General features: G+C 49.3%; 1 protein-coding gene across 3 annotated transcripts in view; it reads left to right on the top strand.

The window, feature by feature from the left end:
• The first annotated feature begins 509 nt into the window (after positions 1-509).
• PFKFB3 (6-phosphofructo-2-kinase/fructose-2,6-biphosphatase 3) overlaps positions 510-18090 on the top strand; it is a 74755-nt gene continuing 57174 nt past the window's right edge. For all 3 annotated transcript variants that reach the window (XM_043499064.1, XM_038390490.2, XM_043499055.1), the window contains exon 1: positions 510-760. In XM_043499064.1, coding sequence (XP_043354999.1) covers positions 745-760 — 16 coding nt within the window. In that variant the 5' untranslated portion in view covers positions 510-744. The remainder of the gene's footprint in view (positions 761-18090) is intronic.

Raw genomic sequence — 18090 nt, 5'->3', positions numbered from 1 at the left:
GGCTGCAGATAGTTCAGCACCTGCCAACATCCCTCCTGGCTCGATGTCCCAAGTTTATAAAAAGAAAAGGAGGACTTGTGGCACCTTGGAGACTAACACATTTTTTGGAGCATAAGCTTTCCTGAGCTACAGCTCACTTCATCGGATGCATCCGATGAAGTGAGCTGCAGCTCACCAAAGCTTATGCTCCAATAAATGCGTTAGTCTCCAAGGTGCCACAAGTCCTCCTTTTCTTTTCGCAAATACAGACTAACACGGCTGCTACTCTGAAACCCATTTTATAGGGACCGTCCCGATTTTGGGGTCTTTTTTTCTTATATACTAACAATAATAACTAGCTGGGCACCAACCCACTGCATTTGCCTCCGTATCACTCTTTTTCGTGGGCGGGGGCCACAAAATTACCCCCCCCCCCACACACACACACACCCCCTCCTGATTTTTCACATTTGCTGCCTGGTCACCCGACTCCCTGCCCTCCCGGTCTCTGCAGACCGAGCACCCCCCGTGCGGCTGGCAGCTCTGCCGGCGGCTGCGGGGAGAGACGGGTTAAAGGGCTCCCGAAAGTGCAGCCAGCATCTGAACTTCCTCCTGCTTCGCTCCGGTGACGCCGCTTTCGGCCGGGAATTGACCAAGTATGTCAGTTTCCTTCTGAGACCGCCCGACCGGCCCCGCCGGCGGGGGGGGGGGCTGCGGAACCCAGGCGTCCGGCTCCGAGCGATCCCTGCGGCCGCGAGGCTCATCATGCCCTTCCGAAAAGGTAAGGGCGCCCCCGGGCCCCCCAACACCCCCGGGCCGGCAGGCGAGGCGTGGCTGCCCCATCCGCCCCTGCAGCGGGCTCCGGGGCAGCGGCCGGGCTACAGGAGGGTTGAATGGCGAAGAGGAGGGCGGTGGGATTTGGGGTGACCCCCAGCTCAAGGCCGGGGCTGCGGGAGCACTGGGTGCCGCTGATCTGGGGGCCAGGGCCGGGCTGCTGCTGGCGGTTTCCGCGCTGTGCTTAGGGGGTGTTTTATGATCATTGCAGCGTTTGAAAAGCTGGTTGGCTTCCTGTTTGCTTGGGCTCGGATTTGGCTGTCCGCCTTGCCCTGGGCTATGCTGCGTGTAGGTACAGTGTGTGAGTTAATCACCCCCCTCCCCTTTTAGCTAATAATAGATACATAAACCGATCAAGGTTTAATTGACTAAGAACAAGCATCTGGGATATATCTATTTCCTATTTGAACGGCTCTTTTTTTTACTGCATTGGTCGCCTTGATTAACAGAACCGCTGTTGTACAGTTGAAGTACATCTCCCACTGAAATGGGGGAGCCAGTCGTTTGACAATGGACAAAGCAATGGAAAAACATACAGTAGGGACCAGCCCTGCCTTGTTGTGGGATGGACTTCGGCCACTTAGGCTGAGAGGACCTGGCTAGTGTGTGTATTGTCGTTGCTCTCTGCTGGAGAGAATCAGAACTGCTCAACTGTGTGTCATAGGACCTAGACTGCTAACAGAGATGCTCTTCTAGCTGCAGATGTAGGGGACTGGGCTTCTGGAGCCGGAGAAGCTGAGTTCTATGCCAGAAACCACAGTGAAATTGTCATAATGTGGCGGTCTGGAATTCCTAGGGGGTCGTGGATTTATTACAGGGTTCAATCCATCTCTCATTTCTGTGAGGTTCCACTTCAGTGATTGACTGAGGTCAGTCCCGTCTGCTTGTGCCAAAGCTCTGCAAGCCAGCATGGGGTTAAAGTGCTATAGGGGAACGGACACAGTTTACAGGGGACAAAGGCACCTACTCACTGTCTTGTGAGTCACTTGCAGATAAGTATAGGAGTGGTGAGTGCTGCAGAGGGAGTAGATTCTCATCCTCCTGGGGCTGCTGCAATGCAGTGCTTTTACTTTAAGGGAAGCAGACTGGGATGCTGGAGACCCCTCAATTTCGGGCTCTGCCAGTGGCCTGCTGAGCGACCTTGGGCAAGTCACTTCACAGCCCTGTGCCTCAGTTTCCCCATCATAAAATGGGAATAGTGGCTACTGATCTCCTCTGCAAAGTGCTTTGAGATCTCGCAATGAAGAGGGTTATATAAAAGCTAGATGGTATTGTTAGTAATTCCCTTCCCATGTACACCCATGTTGGCTCTGTGTGCCAGCAAGTTCTGTGACAGCGGTGACATCCTAGCATAGTGTGTGCCGGGATGCAGAATGGGAATCGGGCAGGACATCTGTGGGAAACCAAAAGGAAGAAAACCCCAGTACATTTCAAATGAACATTGTACTGCTCCTCTCTGAGCAGACGCAGCGTAGCATATAACCCCACAAAGGCTTAATCTTTCCAGTCGCTGGTTGCCTTTTAAAAATGAAGGGCCATGTTCTCCTTTCACTTAACCTGGTGTGTGTCAGGAGTAACGCCAATGAAGTGAGTGGTGTGAGAGGAGAACTGGGCTCGCTGTCTCAAGAAAGTGGGATTAGACTGCGGCTATGAATAATGCAAATACACATTTAAAGAATTAGTACATCAAAACACTTGTGGCATAAGCTTCTCTGGGAGGAGAGGGCTCTGGTCTGGTGTCCCTGCTGGGCCAAAACAGCATGATGGTTAGATCTGCAGGCAGAGTTCACCCAAAATGATTGAGGGGCTGGAGGGGTTGACTCATAAGGAAAGGTTGAGTTGAATACATAAAGTTTGGTTGAGTGATAGCCATGGAGGAAATAGTCCCTTCAAGCAAGTGTAGTATCTAACCCTACAGCGCTGCTCAGAGAAGGGACTGTTTAAGGTGGTGTAAATAGGAATTAAGGGATGAAATTGAGAAAGGGGAGTTTCAGGCTGGATGGTGTGTGTGGGTTGGGGGGCAGCAGGGCTGGGGCATAGGATTTAAAGTTTGAGCCTCCATCTTATCCTGCTGTGATCTCTCTCCTCCCCAACCTTTTAAGCAGCTCCTCTCTTTCTCACTTCATCAGATCAGTACAGCTGGGCTGTTTGACAGGAGGCACCTTGAACAGAAATGATGACCCAGTGTGATAAGAGTGAGACAGGGCAGGACAACTGCTGGCAGGAGAGGAGAGGCCTGGAAAACCGCAGTAAAATACTGAGACCGAACATCTATGGGGAAGACCAGGGGAGGCCTGAGGAAAGATGAGGGTGACCCAGAGGGAAAGGGAAACGTGGGGAGAAGAGAACTGGTTCTAAGTGTCAGGGTGATCAGAGTGTGTACAGGCTTGCTTGCAGGTGTGTTAATACAGACCGTGATCCCAGCCTAGGAGTGTACTTCTGTTGCTTTCTGAGATTCGGAGCAGCATGTGCCGGTTTACATCTTTGTGGTTGGATTGGGCCGCCAATTTCAGATTTGTATATGTATTGTCAGGTGAAGGACAGAACCATTTGTAACAGACTGAGAAACACATGAGCCTGCGGGGAAGAAAGACCAATGGGTCAGAGAATGGAGGCCAGACTTTCAAAAGTGCTCAGCACCCAGCAGCTCCCAAGGAGAATGATGAGGCTTGAGCACTTGTGTTAATCTGGGTTTTTTGTTCAGGTGCCTAAAAGGGGGCTGAACTCTTATGAAAATCAGATCGCTGGTCTGCTGCTGGTGCGGGGGCCCTTTGATCAGAGAGAGGCTGCTGTACAAAGGGACCTTGGCCCAAGGATCAGCCAGTCTTGCAATCTCCTGCACTGGAACTGTGAAAGAGTACGTACCTTGATTTCAGAGTAACAGCCATGTTCGTCTGTATCCACAAAAAGAACAGGAGGACTTGTGGCACCTTGGAGACTAACAAATTTATTAGAGCATAAGCTTTCATGAGCTACAGCTCACTTCATCGGATGCATAGAATGGAACATATAGTAAGAAGATTATATATATATATATATATATATATATACAGAGAAGGTGGAAGTTGCCATACAAACTGTAAGAGGCTAATTAATTAAGATGAGCTATTGTCAGCATGAGGGAAAAAAAACTTTTGTAGTGATAATCAAGATGGCCCATTTAGACAGTTGACAAAAAGATGTGAGGATACTTAACATAGGGAAATAGATTCAATATGTGTAATGACCCAGGCACTCCCAGTCTCTATTCAAACCCAAGCTAATGGTATCTAATTTGCATATTAATTCAAGCTCAGCAGTTTCTCATTGGAGTCTGTTTTTGAAGCTTTTTTGTTGCAAAATTGCTACCCTTAAATCTTTTACTGAGTGACCAGAGAGGTTGAAGTGTTCTCCTACCGGTTTCTGAATGTTATAATTCTTGACGTCTGATTTGTGTCCATTTATTCTTTTACGTAGAGACTGTCCGGTTTGGCCAATGTACATGGCAGAGGGGCATTGCTGGCACATGATGGCATATATCACATTGGTAGAACCTTGATTGTGGTTTATAAAAACCCTACTTCCACGTACATATTTAAGCCTGGCACGCAGTCCTCGACAAAGCCAACCCTGTGAGGGAGAAACTGCTGCAGGTTGGTTGCGTCACTGCAGAAAAACAACCCAAACTCCTCCCAACCAACCCCTGCTTCCTCTTGGCATACGTGCAACATAAGTGTCAACCCCTGGCACTTAGCATGAGCCTCAGGTGACACGTGACCAGGATTCATCACCGAATTTGGTCCACTGGTTGGATCATTAGCTTCCCTGGCCTGGGCTGGATACTGAAAGCTGATCCGTGCCCTCCACCACCCTATGAAATTGCAGAGCTTTGCTGGGGTACAGTTAAAAGAAAGGATACCACAACATTGCTGACTTTTCGTCTCTAACCTTGACTGGGTTTAACTGGACTTTTTGCAAATGTAATGTTCCAAGCTAAGTTTGTATGTCACAGCAGTGGAATATCAACACTGTCTCCTGCGGGAAATGGGGGATTGTGTTCTGGTTTTGCAGGATAATCATGATCAGTGGCACAGGGCTCTGTGATCATCTCTGCAGTGTTTAGGGCCCAGTAGGAGCCTTCCTGCCTTTGTTTCTTTTTGTTGCAGAGGGAGAAAGGAGGAAAGTCACAACCATCTCTTAAGAGGAGGGCTAGAGCTTTGTAACATGGCCACCTAACTGCCGGGAGTGTATCTCTAAGGTAGATCAACTTTTAAGAGCCAGGACATAAGCCAGCCACTAAGTGCCATGGGTTAGTAAGATGTTTCCCTTGTGGCCATGTTATTGCACAATCCTCCATTATGAAGGCACTAGTCACTGCGGGATGCAGGATGCGTGTCTGCTCTGCTAAGGAAGTTCTAGCAAGAGGAAGATGGTGATACCGGCAGGCTTTCTTCCTTCAGCAACAGGGCAGGGAAGCTCGCTCCAGTTTCTTCCCCTGACAGCAGAGGGCCCACCCAGCCTTTTTAGGCATGGGTTTTCTGGCAAGATGCTAATGTAGCTTTCAGCGTGGGTGCAGAGAGCACCTTGGCAGGGCTGCCTGTGGAGGATATGGACCAGCCAGAGGTCTTCCCCAGGTTTCCTTTTGCCATCAGAGAAAAATACTGGCATCCAAGAAAATGCATACAAAAATGTCATTTCCCCCATCTCTCACCAGACCCCCCCCCCAGACAGTAGTGAGGTTCAAGTTGTCGTCTTTGTGGCAGGTGTGATCCCTCCCACCTCCTCTCCACACCCCAGCCTGTCTATCTGTGGTGGTGATACCTGTCCATGCTTATGTGCCATATCTTTGTGAAATCAGATATACCTACAGCACCCACAGCTCTGGCATCATGAAAATCTGGAGATTTTTGCGGCAGCCCTGGAAGCTTATGAAATTTCCTCCTTCCACCCATATCTGAGGCTAGGGGAGTACGAGCCTTAGGTCATAATTGGGATTATGCCACCCTTCTCAGCTTCTGGCCTCGAGCAGAAGGGGTATTGGGTGAGCCATTGTGGGGGATCCTGTTGGCTGCACTCTTTTTAAGAGTCCTAGCCAATTCCCGTTGTGGTCAATGGGAAGTCTCCTGTTGAACTAAGTAGGAGTTGGATCATATCTTACAGGAGGAGATCTGTACCAGTCAAAGTCCAGAATGCGAGCTGACCAGGTGCTTCAGCGTGCAAACCTTCTAGCTGCCAGAGGAATAGGCTGTGAATGAGCTCCCCGTCTACTTCCGTGTTAGGAATTGTCCCTAAACATCTCCTAATCTCAGTAAGTCCAGACTGACTTCAGTGGAGTTACTTCAGAATTACATGTGGGTGACAGGTCAGAATCTGGCCCTTTAAAAACACTGAATTGGAACCGATCTGGCCCATCCAGGCCTGAGCTCCATGCGCTTGTTAATGTTCTAGTGGCCTCTGTGGAGTGGAAGCTGCTGAAGTTTTTCAGTAGAACATCACTTTGCTTTGGGCTCTGAGCAGCAGCTGAAGCGTGGTTGTGCCTGAATGTTGTTCAGGTCTACCAGGAAAACCCAAAGTACTCCCAAAAATGATATGCTGTTTGGACCTCTTCTCTGAGTTACTTCTGAGCCAGCACCCTAGCACAGTGCTAGGGGACGCTGTGCTACTGAAGTAACGTCATTTGCATGGGATGGAAAGATCTGAACAGTTGAAAACAAAATACAAGCAAACAAAACCAGAGAGTAGTGAGTGGGGATAGAAAGTAGCCAGGATACTAAGGCTATTTCCCACCTCTGTTCAGGCATTATATTAGCTGTGCTCACCACCATAGCATCTGAGCCCCTAATTACTCATTTGAGCTGATCTGAGATTTGTCTATCAATTGAGGTCTTTCAAAATTGGCTGGGTGTCTAACGGAGAACTTATGGGCTTGATACAGTGCATCCCTGAGTGAGATTTTTTGGCCTGTGTTGTGCAGAAGATCACACTAGATGATTGTAATGATCCCTTCTGGCCTTGAAGCCTAGGGCAATTCCCCTGGCAGTTTAAACTGGAGAAGTTATTTTTAGCCCCTCTCCTGTGTAATGAGGCAGGTGCAAAACCGGTGCCACATTTTCACAGTTGAGACGGCTCCTTTTTAGTGCTGGGCAAGGTGATGCGTTTAGCTACTGCTCAAGCATGTAGGGGTCTGTCTCATCCGATGAAAGACGCTAAATGCACATACAATATCATTGTTGCTTGTACATTTTCTGGATGTCCACAAGTCAGTGCATGCTGTGCTACACCGAACAACCACTGTATGTCATCGCAGTTCTGCACAGGCAGCCAAGCGAGCTTTTACCGAGCGGCAAAGTGTATTTCCTTAGGAAGACAAAGGGAATGGTTTCAATTTCTGTGGCACTTCTTTACTGTCTAGTGGCTAAAGCACAGGACAGGGAGTCAGGAGGTCTGAGTTCTGTTCCCAGCTCTGCTAATGAGTTGATATGTATCCTCGGATAAGTCACTTAGGTTGGTATTTTCAGGAGCCTGAAGAAGCCAGGTACCCAACTCCTGCTGAAAGACGAGGGGTTCCTAACTCCCTTGAGGCCATTGAAAGTCCCAGACTCAGTTTTCCCATGTCAAATGGCAGTGATAATATCTACCTTCTGGGGGGTGCTGTGAGGGTTGATTCGTTAGTTTGCAAATCTTTTGAGATCTTTGCATGGAAGGTGTAAGAGGTGCTCAGGTACTGCAGTGATGGGCAGAAAAGAAAATGCTAGATAGAGGCACACAGAACGATTAGAGTTCAACAAAATCAGCAGATAAGCCACTCTGCAAACCCAGATATCCCTTGCTCCCTCCCTCCCTGTTTTGTGTTGGGGGGTTGCCCTCAGGGAAGCATCTCCCAAAAAGCTGCTTCTGCTAAATTGGACCAAATCTTTGTTCTCTTAGAGGTACTTCCCCCCCCCCCCGCCCCGTTTACCCTCCCAAAACGTCTAATGAATTGTGCGTAATGTTGCAGGGGTGATTTCTGAGGTGGTTCAGGCCCCGATTTAAAGGTGTTTGCGGGGAAGGGCAGGAAGATGGATTTGCTTTTACAACAATGCTCCTGTTGCTAGACCGTCTTGCCCCATGGGGTCAGAGAGCCGAATGCTCGTTAGCCTGAATTCTGCTCTCCGAAATGCACGTGCAGCCCTGGCTGTCCTCCGTGGGAGTGGGGGGGGTGCTGTGGGTGTAGGGTGACCAGATGTCCCGATTTTTATCGGGACAGTCCCAATTTTGGGGTCTTTTTCTTATATAGGCTCCTATTACCCCCCCCCCCACATCCCCCGTCCCGATGTTTCACATTTGCTGTCTGGTCACCCTGTGTGGGTGAGCGGGACGCAGCGTGGCCAATGGGCCTGGAACATGAGACGCCCCAGCCCCCTAGTGAATTGGAGCCCTCTGATTGGCTGCCCACCCCCTTTGCCCACCTCTTGGGGCAGAACAACCAATCAGCGCTGCCGCTGGCAGAGCGGGCTCTCGCTCCCATGGCGACCTGAAGCCGGGTGGCTCTGGCCCCTCGTCCTCCCTCCTGTGAGCAACGGGGACAGGACAGTGGCTCAGCTTCCCCCCCCTCCCCCACCCAGGAGGGGTTGCGGGGGTGAAGAGCCCTGGGAGCTGCCCCCCAGCCTGGAAGGGCAAGAGGGGGCCCCACTGCAGCCCCCCAGGCCTGGAGAGTGGGGTGAACAGCCCCAGGAGGAGTAGAGGTGAGACTGGGGGGGGGATGAACTGTGGGGGTGGAGATTGCAGGGGGGGCAACACTGCGGGAGGTAGGGGCTGTGGGGGGGTTGAACGGGTGGGGAAGAATTAATAGCTGGGGAGGGGAGAAAGATGTTGGGGCGAGAGCTCTTGCAGCGGGGGCCAATAGCCCCTTATCCCATACAAATTGAGAGAATGGGCGGCACTAATTTACACACACACACACACACACCCCCCCCGTGGCGATAGGCCCAAATCAACTGACAGACCAAAGAAACATGTTATTGGCTTTAAGGGGAAAAAAAAAAGATTTTTAGGGCCTGACTCAAGGCTTTTGATCTCTTCATAGAGTCCAAGGCCAGAAGGAACCATTGTGGTCTTCTAGTCTGACCTCCTGCCTAACATGGGCCAGAGAACTGCCCCCCCCCCCAAATTCCTAGAGCAGGTTTTTGTAGGAAAACATCCTGTCTTGATCCAATGTGTTGAGGCTGACAATGCTGATAAAGGGACAGGGCCAAGCCAATGCAACACTCGGGTCCTTCCTCCACCTACGCTGTCCTCTCTCATCAAGCCACGTGCTCTCCAAGTTCTGAGACATAATTGTGCTATAGCTCCCCTGTTGGGAAATTGTGGATTGTAGCAGGGTGACAAAGTCTGAGGGTAGAACTTAGAATCATAGAATATCAGGGTTGGAAGGGACCCCAGAAGGTCATCTAGTCCAACCCCCTGCTCAAAGCAGGACCAAGTCCCAGTTAAATCATCCTAGCCAGGGCTTTGTCAAGCCTGACCTTAAAAACCTCTAAGGAAGGAGATTCTACCACCTCCCTAGGTAACGCATTCCAGTGTTTCACCACCCTCTTAGTGAAAAAGTTTTTCCTAATATCCAATCTAAACCTCCCCCATTGCAACTTGAGACCATTACTCCTCGTTCTGTCATCTGCTACCATTGAGAACAGTCTAGAGCCATCCTCTTTGAAACCCCCTTTCAGGTAGTTGAAAGCAGCTATCAAATCCCCCCTCATTCTTCTCTTCTGCAGACTAAACAATCCCAGCTCCCTCAGCCTCTCCTCATAAGTCATGTGCTCTAGACCCCTAATCATTTTTGTTGCCCTTCGCTGTACTCTTTCCAATTTATCCACATCCTTCTTGTAGTGTGGGGCCCAAAACTGGACACAGTACTCCAGATGAGGCCTCACCAGTGTCGAATAGAGGGGAACGATCACGTCCCTCGATCTGCTCGCTATGCCCCTACTTATACATCCCAAAATGCCATTGGCCTTCTTGGCAACAAGAGCACACTGCTGACTCATATCCAGCTTCTCGTCCACTGTCACCCCTAGGTCCTTTTCCGCAGAACTGCTGCCGAGCCATTCGGTCCCTAGTCTGTAGCGGTGCATTGGATTCTTCCATCCTAAGTGCAGGACCCTGCACTTATCCTTATTGAACCTCATTAGATTTCTTTTGGCCCAATCTTCCAATTTGTCTAGGTCCTTCTGTATCCTATCCCTCCCCTCCAGCGTATCTACCACTCCTCCCAGTTTAGTATCATCCGCAAATTTGCTGAGAGTGCAATCCACACCATCCTCCAGATCATTTATGAAGATATTGAACAAAACGGGCCCCAGGACCGACCCCTGGGGCACTCCACTTGACACCGGCTGCCAACTAGACATGGAGCCATTGATCACTACCCGTTGAGCCCGACAATCTAGCCAGCTTTCTACCCACCTTATAGTGCATTCATCCAGCCCATACTTCCTTAACTTGCTGACAAGAATGCTGTGGGAGACCGTGTCAAAAGCTTTGCTAAAGTCAAGAAACAATACATCCACTGCTTTCCCTTCATCCACAGAACCAGTAATCTCATCATAAAAGGCGATTAGATTAGTCAGGCATGACCTTCCCTTGGTGAATCCATGCTGACTGTTCCTGATCACTTTCCTCTCCTCTAAGTGCTTCAGGATTGATTCTTTGAGGACCTGCTCCATGATTTTTCCAGGGACTGAGGTGAGGCTGACCGGCCTGTAGTTCCCAGGATCCTCCTTCTTCCCTTTTTTTAAAGATGGGCACTACATTAGCCTTTTTCCAGTCATCCGGGACTTCCCCCGTTCGCCACGAGTTTTCAAAGATAATGGCCAAGGGCTCTGCAATCACAGCCGCCAATTCCCTCAGCACTCTCGGATGCAATTCGTCCGGCCCCATGGACTTGTGCACGTCCAGCTTTTCTAAATAGTCCCTAACCACCTCTATCTCTACAGAGGGCTGGCCATCTCTTCCCCATTTTGTGATGCCCAGCACAGCAGTCTGGGAGCTGACCTTGTTAGTGAAAACAGAGGCAAAAAAAGCATTGAGTACATTAGCTTTTTCCACATCCTCTGTCACTAGCTTGCCTCCCTCATTCAGTAAGGGGCCCACACTTTCCTTGGCTTTCTTCTTGTTGCCAACATACCTGAAGAAACCCTTCTTGTTACTCTTGACATCTCTTGCTAGCTGCAGCTCCAGGTGCGATTTGGCCCTCCTGATATCTTTCCTACATGCCCGAGCAATATTTTTATACTCTTCCCTGGTCATATGTCCAACCTTCCACTTCTTGTAAGCTTCTTTTTTATGTTTAAGATCCGCTAAGATTTCACCATTAAGCCAAGCTGGTCGCCTGCCATATTTACTATTCTTTCGACTCATCGGGATGGTTTGTCCCTGTAACCTCAACAGGGATTCCTTGAAATACAGCCAGCTCTCCTGGACTCCCTTCCCTTTCATGTTAGTCCCCCAGGGGATCCTGGCCATCTGTTCCCTGAGGGAGTCAAAGTCTGCTTTCCTGAAGTCCAGGGTCCGTATCCTGCTGCTTACCTTTCTTCCCTGCGTCAGGATCCTGAACTCAACCAACTCATGGTCACTGCCTCCCAGATTCCCATCCACTTTTGCTTCCCCCACTAATTCTACCCGGTTTGTGAGCAGCAGGTCAAGAAAAGCGCTCCCCCTAGTTGGCTCCCCTAGCACTTGCACCAGGAAATTGTCCCCTACGCTTTCCAAAAACTTCCTGGATTGTCTATGCACCGCTGTATTGCTCTCCCAGCAGATATCAGGAAAATTAAAGTCACCCATGAGAATCAGGGCATGCGATCTAGTAGCTTCCGTGAGTTGCCGGAAGAAAGCCTCATCCACCTCATCCCCCTGGTCCGGTGGTCTATAGCAGACTCCCACCATGACATCACTCTTGTTGCACACACTTCTAAACTTAATCCAGAGACACTCAGGTTTTTCCACAGTTTCGTACCGGAGCTCTGAGCAGTCATACTGCTCCCTTACATACAGTGCTACTCCCCCACCTTTTCTGCCCTGCCTGTCCTTCCTGAACAGTTTATAACCATCCATGACTGTACTCCAGTCATGTGAGTTATCCCACCAAGTCTCTGTTATTCCAATCACGTCATAATTCCTTGACATCACCAGGACCTCCAGTTCTCCCTGCTTGTTTCCAAGGCTTTGTGCATTTGTATATAAGCACTTGAGATAACCTGTTGATCGCCCCTCATTCCCAGTATGAGGCAGGAGCCCTCCCCTCACAGACATTCCTGCCTGTGCTTCCTCCCGGTATCCCGCTTTCCCACTTACCTCAGGGCTTTGGTCTCCTTCCCCCGGTGAACCTAGTTTAAAGCCCTCCTCACTAGGTTAGCCAGCCTGCTGGCAAAGATGTTCTTCCCTCTCTTCGTAAGATGGAGGCCGTCTCTGCCCAGCACTCCTCCTTCATGGAACACCATCCCATGGTCAAAGAATCCAAAGCCTTCTCTCCGACACCACCTGCGTAGCCATTCGTTGACCTCCACGATTCGACGGTCCCTACCCAGGCCTTTTCCTTCCACGGGGAGGATGGACGAGAACACCACTTGCGCCTCCAACTCCTTTATCCTTCTTCCCAGAGCCACGTAGTCCGCAGTGATCCGCTCAAGGTCATTCTTGGCAGTATCATTGGTGCCCACGTGGAGAAGCAACTTCTTTAGATCTTTACTACTACAATGGCCAGATGTGTCTTTGGCTATATTCCAGTTTGATGTTTTGTTTGGTTGTAAAGCTCTGCGGGACACAACCATATGTAGACTCATATGCCATTGTTTTAAATATCCAGATCATCCTGTGCTTCGAATGTCAGCTTTTAATAATATTTTGCACTGGTGTAGCATTTTCCATCGAGGGAGCTTACATGGGTGTACGAATGCTAATGAATTAAGCTCCTAACACCCCTGGGAGGTCAGTGACTTACAGATGAGGAAACTGAGTCCCACAAGAACAGGATCCTGGGATGTGACTGTGCCCTGGGTGGCACCCTTCCAGGAATGGGATGGGTGATGAATGCTCAGCGTCCCACAGGATGCAGGAAACCCGTGGCAAAGCCAGACATAGATCCTAGCTCTCCTAAGTCACAGGCTTGGGGCTTCACCCCCAGCATCATCTTGCCTTTAATAAATATGTATCCTGAAAGATTATCCACCGAACTCAGTGATCACAGGCTGGAAAGTCCCCTTTCCTCCCACCTCCTGATTGTGCCAGTTACTTCCTTGCAGCTGTTTGCTTGGTGACAGGTAGCGAGTAACACCCTGCCTACCCTCACCCCTTTCAGGGGAGGCCTTATCTTTCCCAGTGTGGAAACAAAACTAAGTGGGCAGCCCAGAGAGGAGGATTCCTTTCCCTCCCATCCACTGCCTTCTCCCTCAACTCTTCCTTGGGAAGGTCTGCACACTCATAGCCCTCTGCAGCCTCTTTCTGTGAGAGTGCTGCTGTGGGGTTAAGCCTGTGTTGGACCAGCTCTCGAGTAGGGGTAGGGCACCAGCTATTCAGGGCCTGACTCCGATGTGCTGAGCGCTGCTAACTTCCATAGGCTTCCCACCTTGCTGTAGTAAGAGGGGACTCAGCCTACACTGGTTACATTCATCAGTGTCATGAGCCATGAGATGTTAAGGAAACATGGGAAAGGGGCTGGATAACTCAGGGTCTTGGTAGCACGACACAGGTCCTTTAGGTCGTTTGTCCCAAAGGCAGTACCATCCAATGGCCATTAGCAGGCTCTTGCAGATTGTCGTGTGGTGCTACTGTGTGATAAACAGCGACTATGTTCCATCATGGACGTGGCTGCACTTCAGTAATGGCTGAAGCAATTGCTGTGTGTATATGTATCCCAAAAAGGTCGTTGGGAGACACCTTGAGCTATAGGGACACCATCAGATGGAAATCAAGTCCATTAAAAAAATGAGTTAAAAGTAGCGGTTGCCCTTTATATCAAGGATGGCTATAAAGGATTAATGAATTATTAGGATGTTTTAATAGACTCTCACATAGCAATAGGTTGCTTCTATCCATCTTCTGTAGCACCTTCCACAGATGTTCTTATAACCATGTATAACACACATAATATTTCTAACTATTAATTTAGCTTTTAGAAGCTATTCATAAACGAATCTTTACCGTAAAAGATTCATGGCCAAAGTAGTTTTATGTCCTAGGCCGGCCCCTGCCCTCCCTAGCCCCTGCCAAACTTTATGGACCATTAAAATCTTATGTTTCTTAGCTGTGCCTTATGCTGTCTTGGAATCTGGTAATCACTGAGGGGAAAGGTGAGCTGAGCCATTTATAAGACAGGCTTGTTCTTTCCTAGCCTGGCCCTTGTGGGGGAATCCTGTGCAGTTGTGAGCTGCCCGTCTGAAAGAATCCCCCAGTAAACTTGGAGGGCATGCTACAGCTCAGTAGCAACTATCCCCTAAATAGCTTTATTCTAGCTAGCTCTTGTGAGGAGCAGTGAGGGGGGAGCTTGGGCTGGCCTTGTGAGTAATTATCCCGGGTCCTGGGCCGGTTTGTACAGCTTGTGCTGAAGCGCATGCTGTCGTGGCTTCACCACTCCAGAACCGGAGCCAGTGAGGTGAAAGCAAGCTGAGGGATGCCTACCCGAGCTGCAATTACCCTGTGATTATACCCGAGCTGCAATTGCCCTGTGATTATAGGGTAGACATAGGCTTTGTGGCTTGATAGCTGGATGGTGATTTACTTGCATTAATTCATTTGGAAGATGGATCTATTGAAATACCTTTTTCTTAACCTATAACAAACCATACCACAGGTCCAGAGATAAGAGGCTTCTCCCTGAGCATTCACTGCTGCAGCAGAGGGGGGGCTGGAAATCGGGCACAAGTCCCTAGAGGCAGATGGTTGTCATGTAAACATTTGGGCTCTGATTCATCCTTGCCTCATGAGTAGATATGCAGCCAGCCTTTAAAGGAGCCTGACAAAGGAAAGGCTCCCACGCCTCTTCACCTGCAGCATGCCTCCAGAGGTGGATTAGCATAAAAGAAAAGGAGCACATGATTTTAGAGGGAGTATGGGGGAGGATTTAAAAGATAGCAGCTGTCAGCGCTTGATCATGTCGCTGGGGCCCCTGCTGTATGACATTTGGGTGACGCACGCTCCGTTTGCATTCAAATCCCGCTTCACGCTTTGGAGGTTCTCAGACCGGCCACATTTCACTCCTCTCTAGACTGATTTCAGAGTAGCAGCCGTGTTAGTCTGTATTCGCAAAAAGCAAAGGAGTACCCGTGGCACCTTAGAGACTAACAAATTTATTAGAGCATAAGCTTTCGTGAGCTGCTGTAGCTCACGAAAGCTTATGCTCTAATAAATTTGTTAGTCTCTAAGGTGCCACGGGTACTCCTTTTCTTCTCTAGACTGAGACTCCCTTGTTTGGGGTTTATTTTTAATGTCTCTCATGCTTCTATGGAAGGACTTTGGGGCTTCATTGAGATATCTGGGGTAAAACTCTGGCCTGCCTGGCTCAGGTGAGCTACAGGAAGAAGGTGACTCAGGGAGCTACTTCCTCCCTGTCCCACCAAAGCAGGAAGAGGGCTGGAGAGTCTGGGGGAACCCCTGGAGTGCTAGGATTCAGGCCCAGCAGCACCCAAAGGAGGGAGGCCAGACCTCAGCTGCTGTTGGCAGCAGTCACTAGGGGGCAGCACAGACTGGAACAGTGGTGATGAGGAATGCAGCCGCCTGCACTGAGCCAGGGCCTCCCCTGAGCCAGCCTGCTGCGTAGGTCAAGCACCTTTCTTGGGCGTGCTCCGATGGCTTCCCCCTTCCAAACTCAGCATGCCTCACAAGAGGGAGGTCAGAAAGCCTCTGGTTTAATCTCGGTCATTTTAAACAGTGCCATCTTGAGAGCCCTGAGCTTGACCCACTCCAGTGAATCTCAGTCACTAACGCCTCTCAGAATAGTTTGTTCCCTTGTCTAATCCCATGCTAGCCTCACTGAGTGTGCTATCTGCCATGGGACACTTGTGGGTGGTTTAAGTAGAAAGGCAGTGTGGTGTAGTGGGTAGAGCACTGGATTGGGATCCAGAGACCCTGGATTCTGTTCGTGGCCATGTAACCTTAGACATGTCCCTTCCCCTCTCCAGGCCTCACTTTCTCCTCCCACCCTTTGGTGGTTTGCCTTGTCTGACGAGACTGGAAGCTTGCCAGGGCAGGACTCACTAACAATGTGTGTGTACAGCCCCTAGCACAGTGGGACTCCAATCCTGGTTGGAGTGTCTAGCTGCCCTAGCCATACTGCTAATAATCCGTAAAGGTGACTGTGACTCTAGTGTGCACTGTCAAATAGGGAACATTACTGAAGGTACAGAATCTGGGCACCTCAATTCTTTGTGCTACAAACACTGGTAACATCTGCAGGGTTGTACCTGCTGGTTCATCATAGTCGTCTTTGTTTTTCCAGCAAAGCTATTGGGTGTGAAGTTCAGGACAGGCCAAGATGAGTAGGGGACATGTTTGATTCTGAGCAGATAGCTATTTACAGGGATGTCAAATCCCATTCAGCACCTCTGAGAGTATGATTTGAATTGCTTGAGACCTCAGTGAGCTTATTCGTTTATGGAATGAGTGTCCTATGTACAGAATATAGAGGAAAGATGGTGACTGCACCAAGGAATACATAATCTACATCAGGGATCAGCAACCTTTGGCACATGGCCCATCAGGGAAATCTGCTGGTAGGTCGGACAGTTTGTTTACCTGCAGCGTCTGCAGGTTCAGCCGATCGCAGCTCTCGCTGGCTGTGGTTCGCTGTTCCAGGCCAATGGGGGCTGTGGAACGCGGCATGGGCTGAGGGATGTGCTGGTCGCCGCTTCCTGCAGCCCCCATTGGCCTGGAACGGTGAACCACGGCAAGCGGAAGCTGCAATTGGCCAAACCTGCGGACGCTGCAGGTAAACAAACTGTCTCGGCCCACCAGCGGATTTCCCTGATGGGCGACGTGCCAAAGGTTGCTGATCCCTGATCTACATAGACAGACAATACAGGTCTATTTTAGCTATCTATGGTATTTCTAACCCTATGGCATCTGTCTGACATGCACCAGCTGACCAGACAGTGAGCTTATCACAAATCAGTGAGTAGTTTTTGTTCCCTCCATCCCTTTGTCTTTTTCCTTTTTTTCCCCTAGGAATGCTAGGCACTCAGTCTAGCAGATCAGCATTGGAGGATTTCATAGATTGTATGTTTGAGTTACTAAGTCCCTGGACAGTAATTTTAAATATGTAATAATACTCTGCATTTCTTATCTTCAAATTTTTTACAAACATTAGTTCAATTAGTCTTACAAATCCCCTGTGAGGAAGGGAAGGCTTATTAGCTTGAGTTCACAGATGAGGGAAAACTGAGGCACAGAGAGTTTAAGTGACTTACCCAAGGCCACAGAAGTCAGTAACATCTAGGATCAGGACTCTGGAATTCCTGGCTCCCAGCTCCCTATTCTAACCACTAGACCACAGTTGCTAAATTCTGCTGCCTTTTTTTTCTCTGTCTATCCTGTTATGTTCAGTGTGTGCAATCTGATAGGTCTGGCATCTGTATTTCAGAAATTACTGGCACTGAAGAGATGGATCTTAACTGTTGGGCTGGTTTTTTTTTCAGTGTTGCTGAGTCTAAGATGGATCATGAAGATGCAAATGCTATTCTGGCCTTCCCAGTGCTGCTCACTTGGGAGCATTAAACCTCTTCTCCTTTCTGACCCTGAAGGGTTTTTTTTAATTATCTTCTTTTCTCACTTTCCTTTGTTTTTTTCCATGAGAATTTAGATGTGAAACCCTAGACTCTGAAACTTCTGTTAATGCTCAGATGGGGCAGCACAGATAAACTCCCCCCACTACTCCCTGAAGCCCGATTGGGGCCCATTGTCCTTGGTCCATTCCATCCTAAACTTCTCTGAGACTGCCAAGAAGGGGGTTGATAGTGGTGTGTTTTGTGTGGCAGAGAGATGGATGGATGTTTCTTCACGTCGATCTGCATTGAAGCCCCTTCTAGTGATTTGTCTCCCTCTAGTGGTGGTTTCCCTTTCTCCCTTCACCACATCTTTGAGTTCTTTTCCTCCGTTCTTTTGTCAACCTCTCCACCTCCTTTAGATTTCTTCTTTCTCTGGGCAGTTTGTTTCCATTCCCTCTCCCTCTGACTTTCTTTCCTTTGTGTCCCTCTGTGGATTTACCACTCTTCTCCTGAATCTCCAGCTGCTGCTTCTGAAGCCAACGGGTGGAAATTTACCCATTGGTAG

The sequence above is a fragment of the Dermochelys coriacea genome, chromosome 1, assembly GCF_009764565.3.
Source record: "Dermochelys coriacea isolate rDerCor1 chromosome 1, rDerCor1.pri.v4, whole genome shotgun sequence".
Lineage (NCBI taxonomy): Eukaryota > Metazoa > Chordata > Testudines > Dermochelyidae > Dermochelys > Dermochelys coriacea.
Note: the sequence above shows the minus strand (reverse complement) of the source record. Positions and strands in the feature narration are given on the sequence as shown.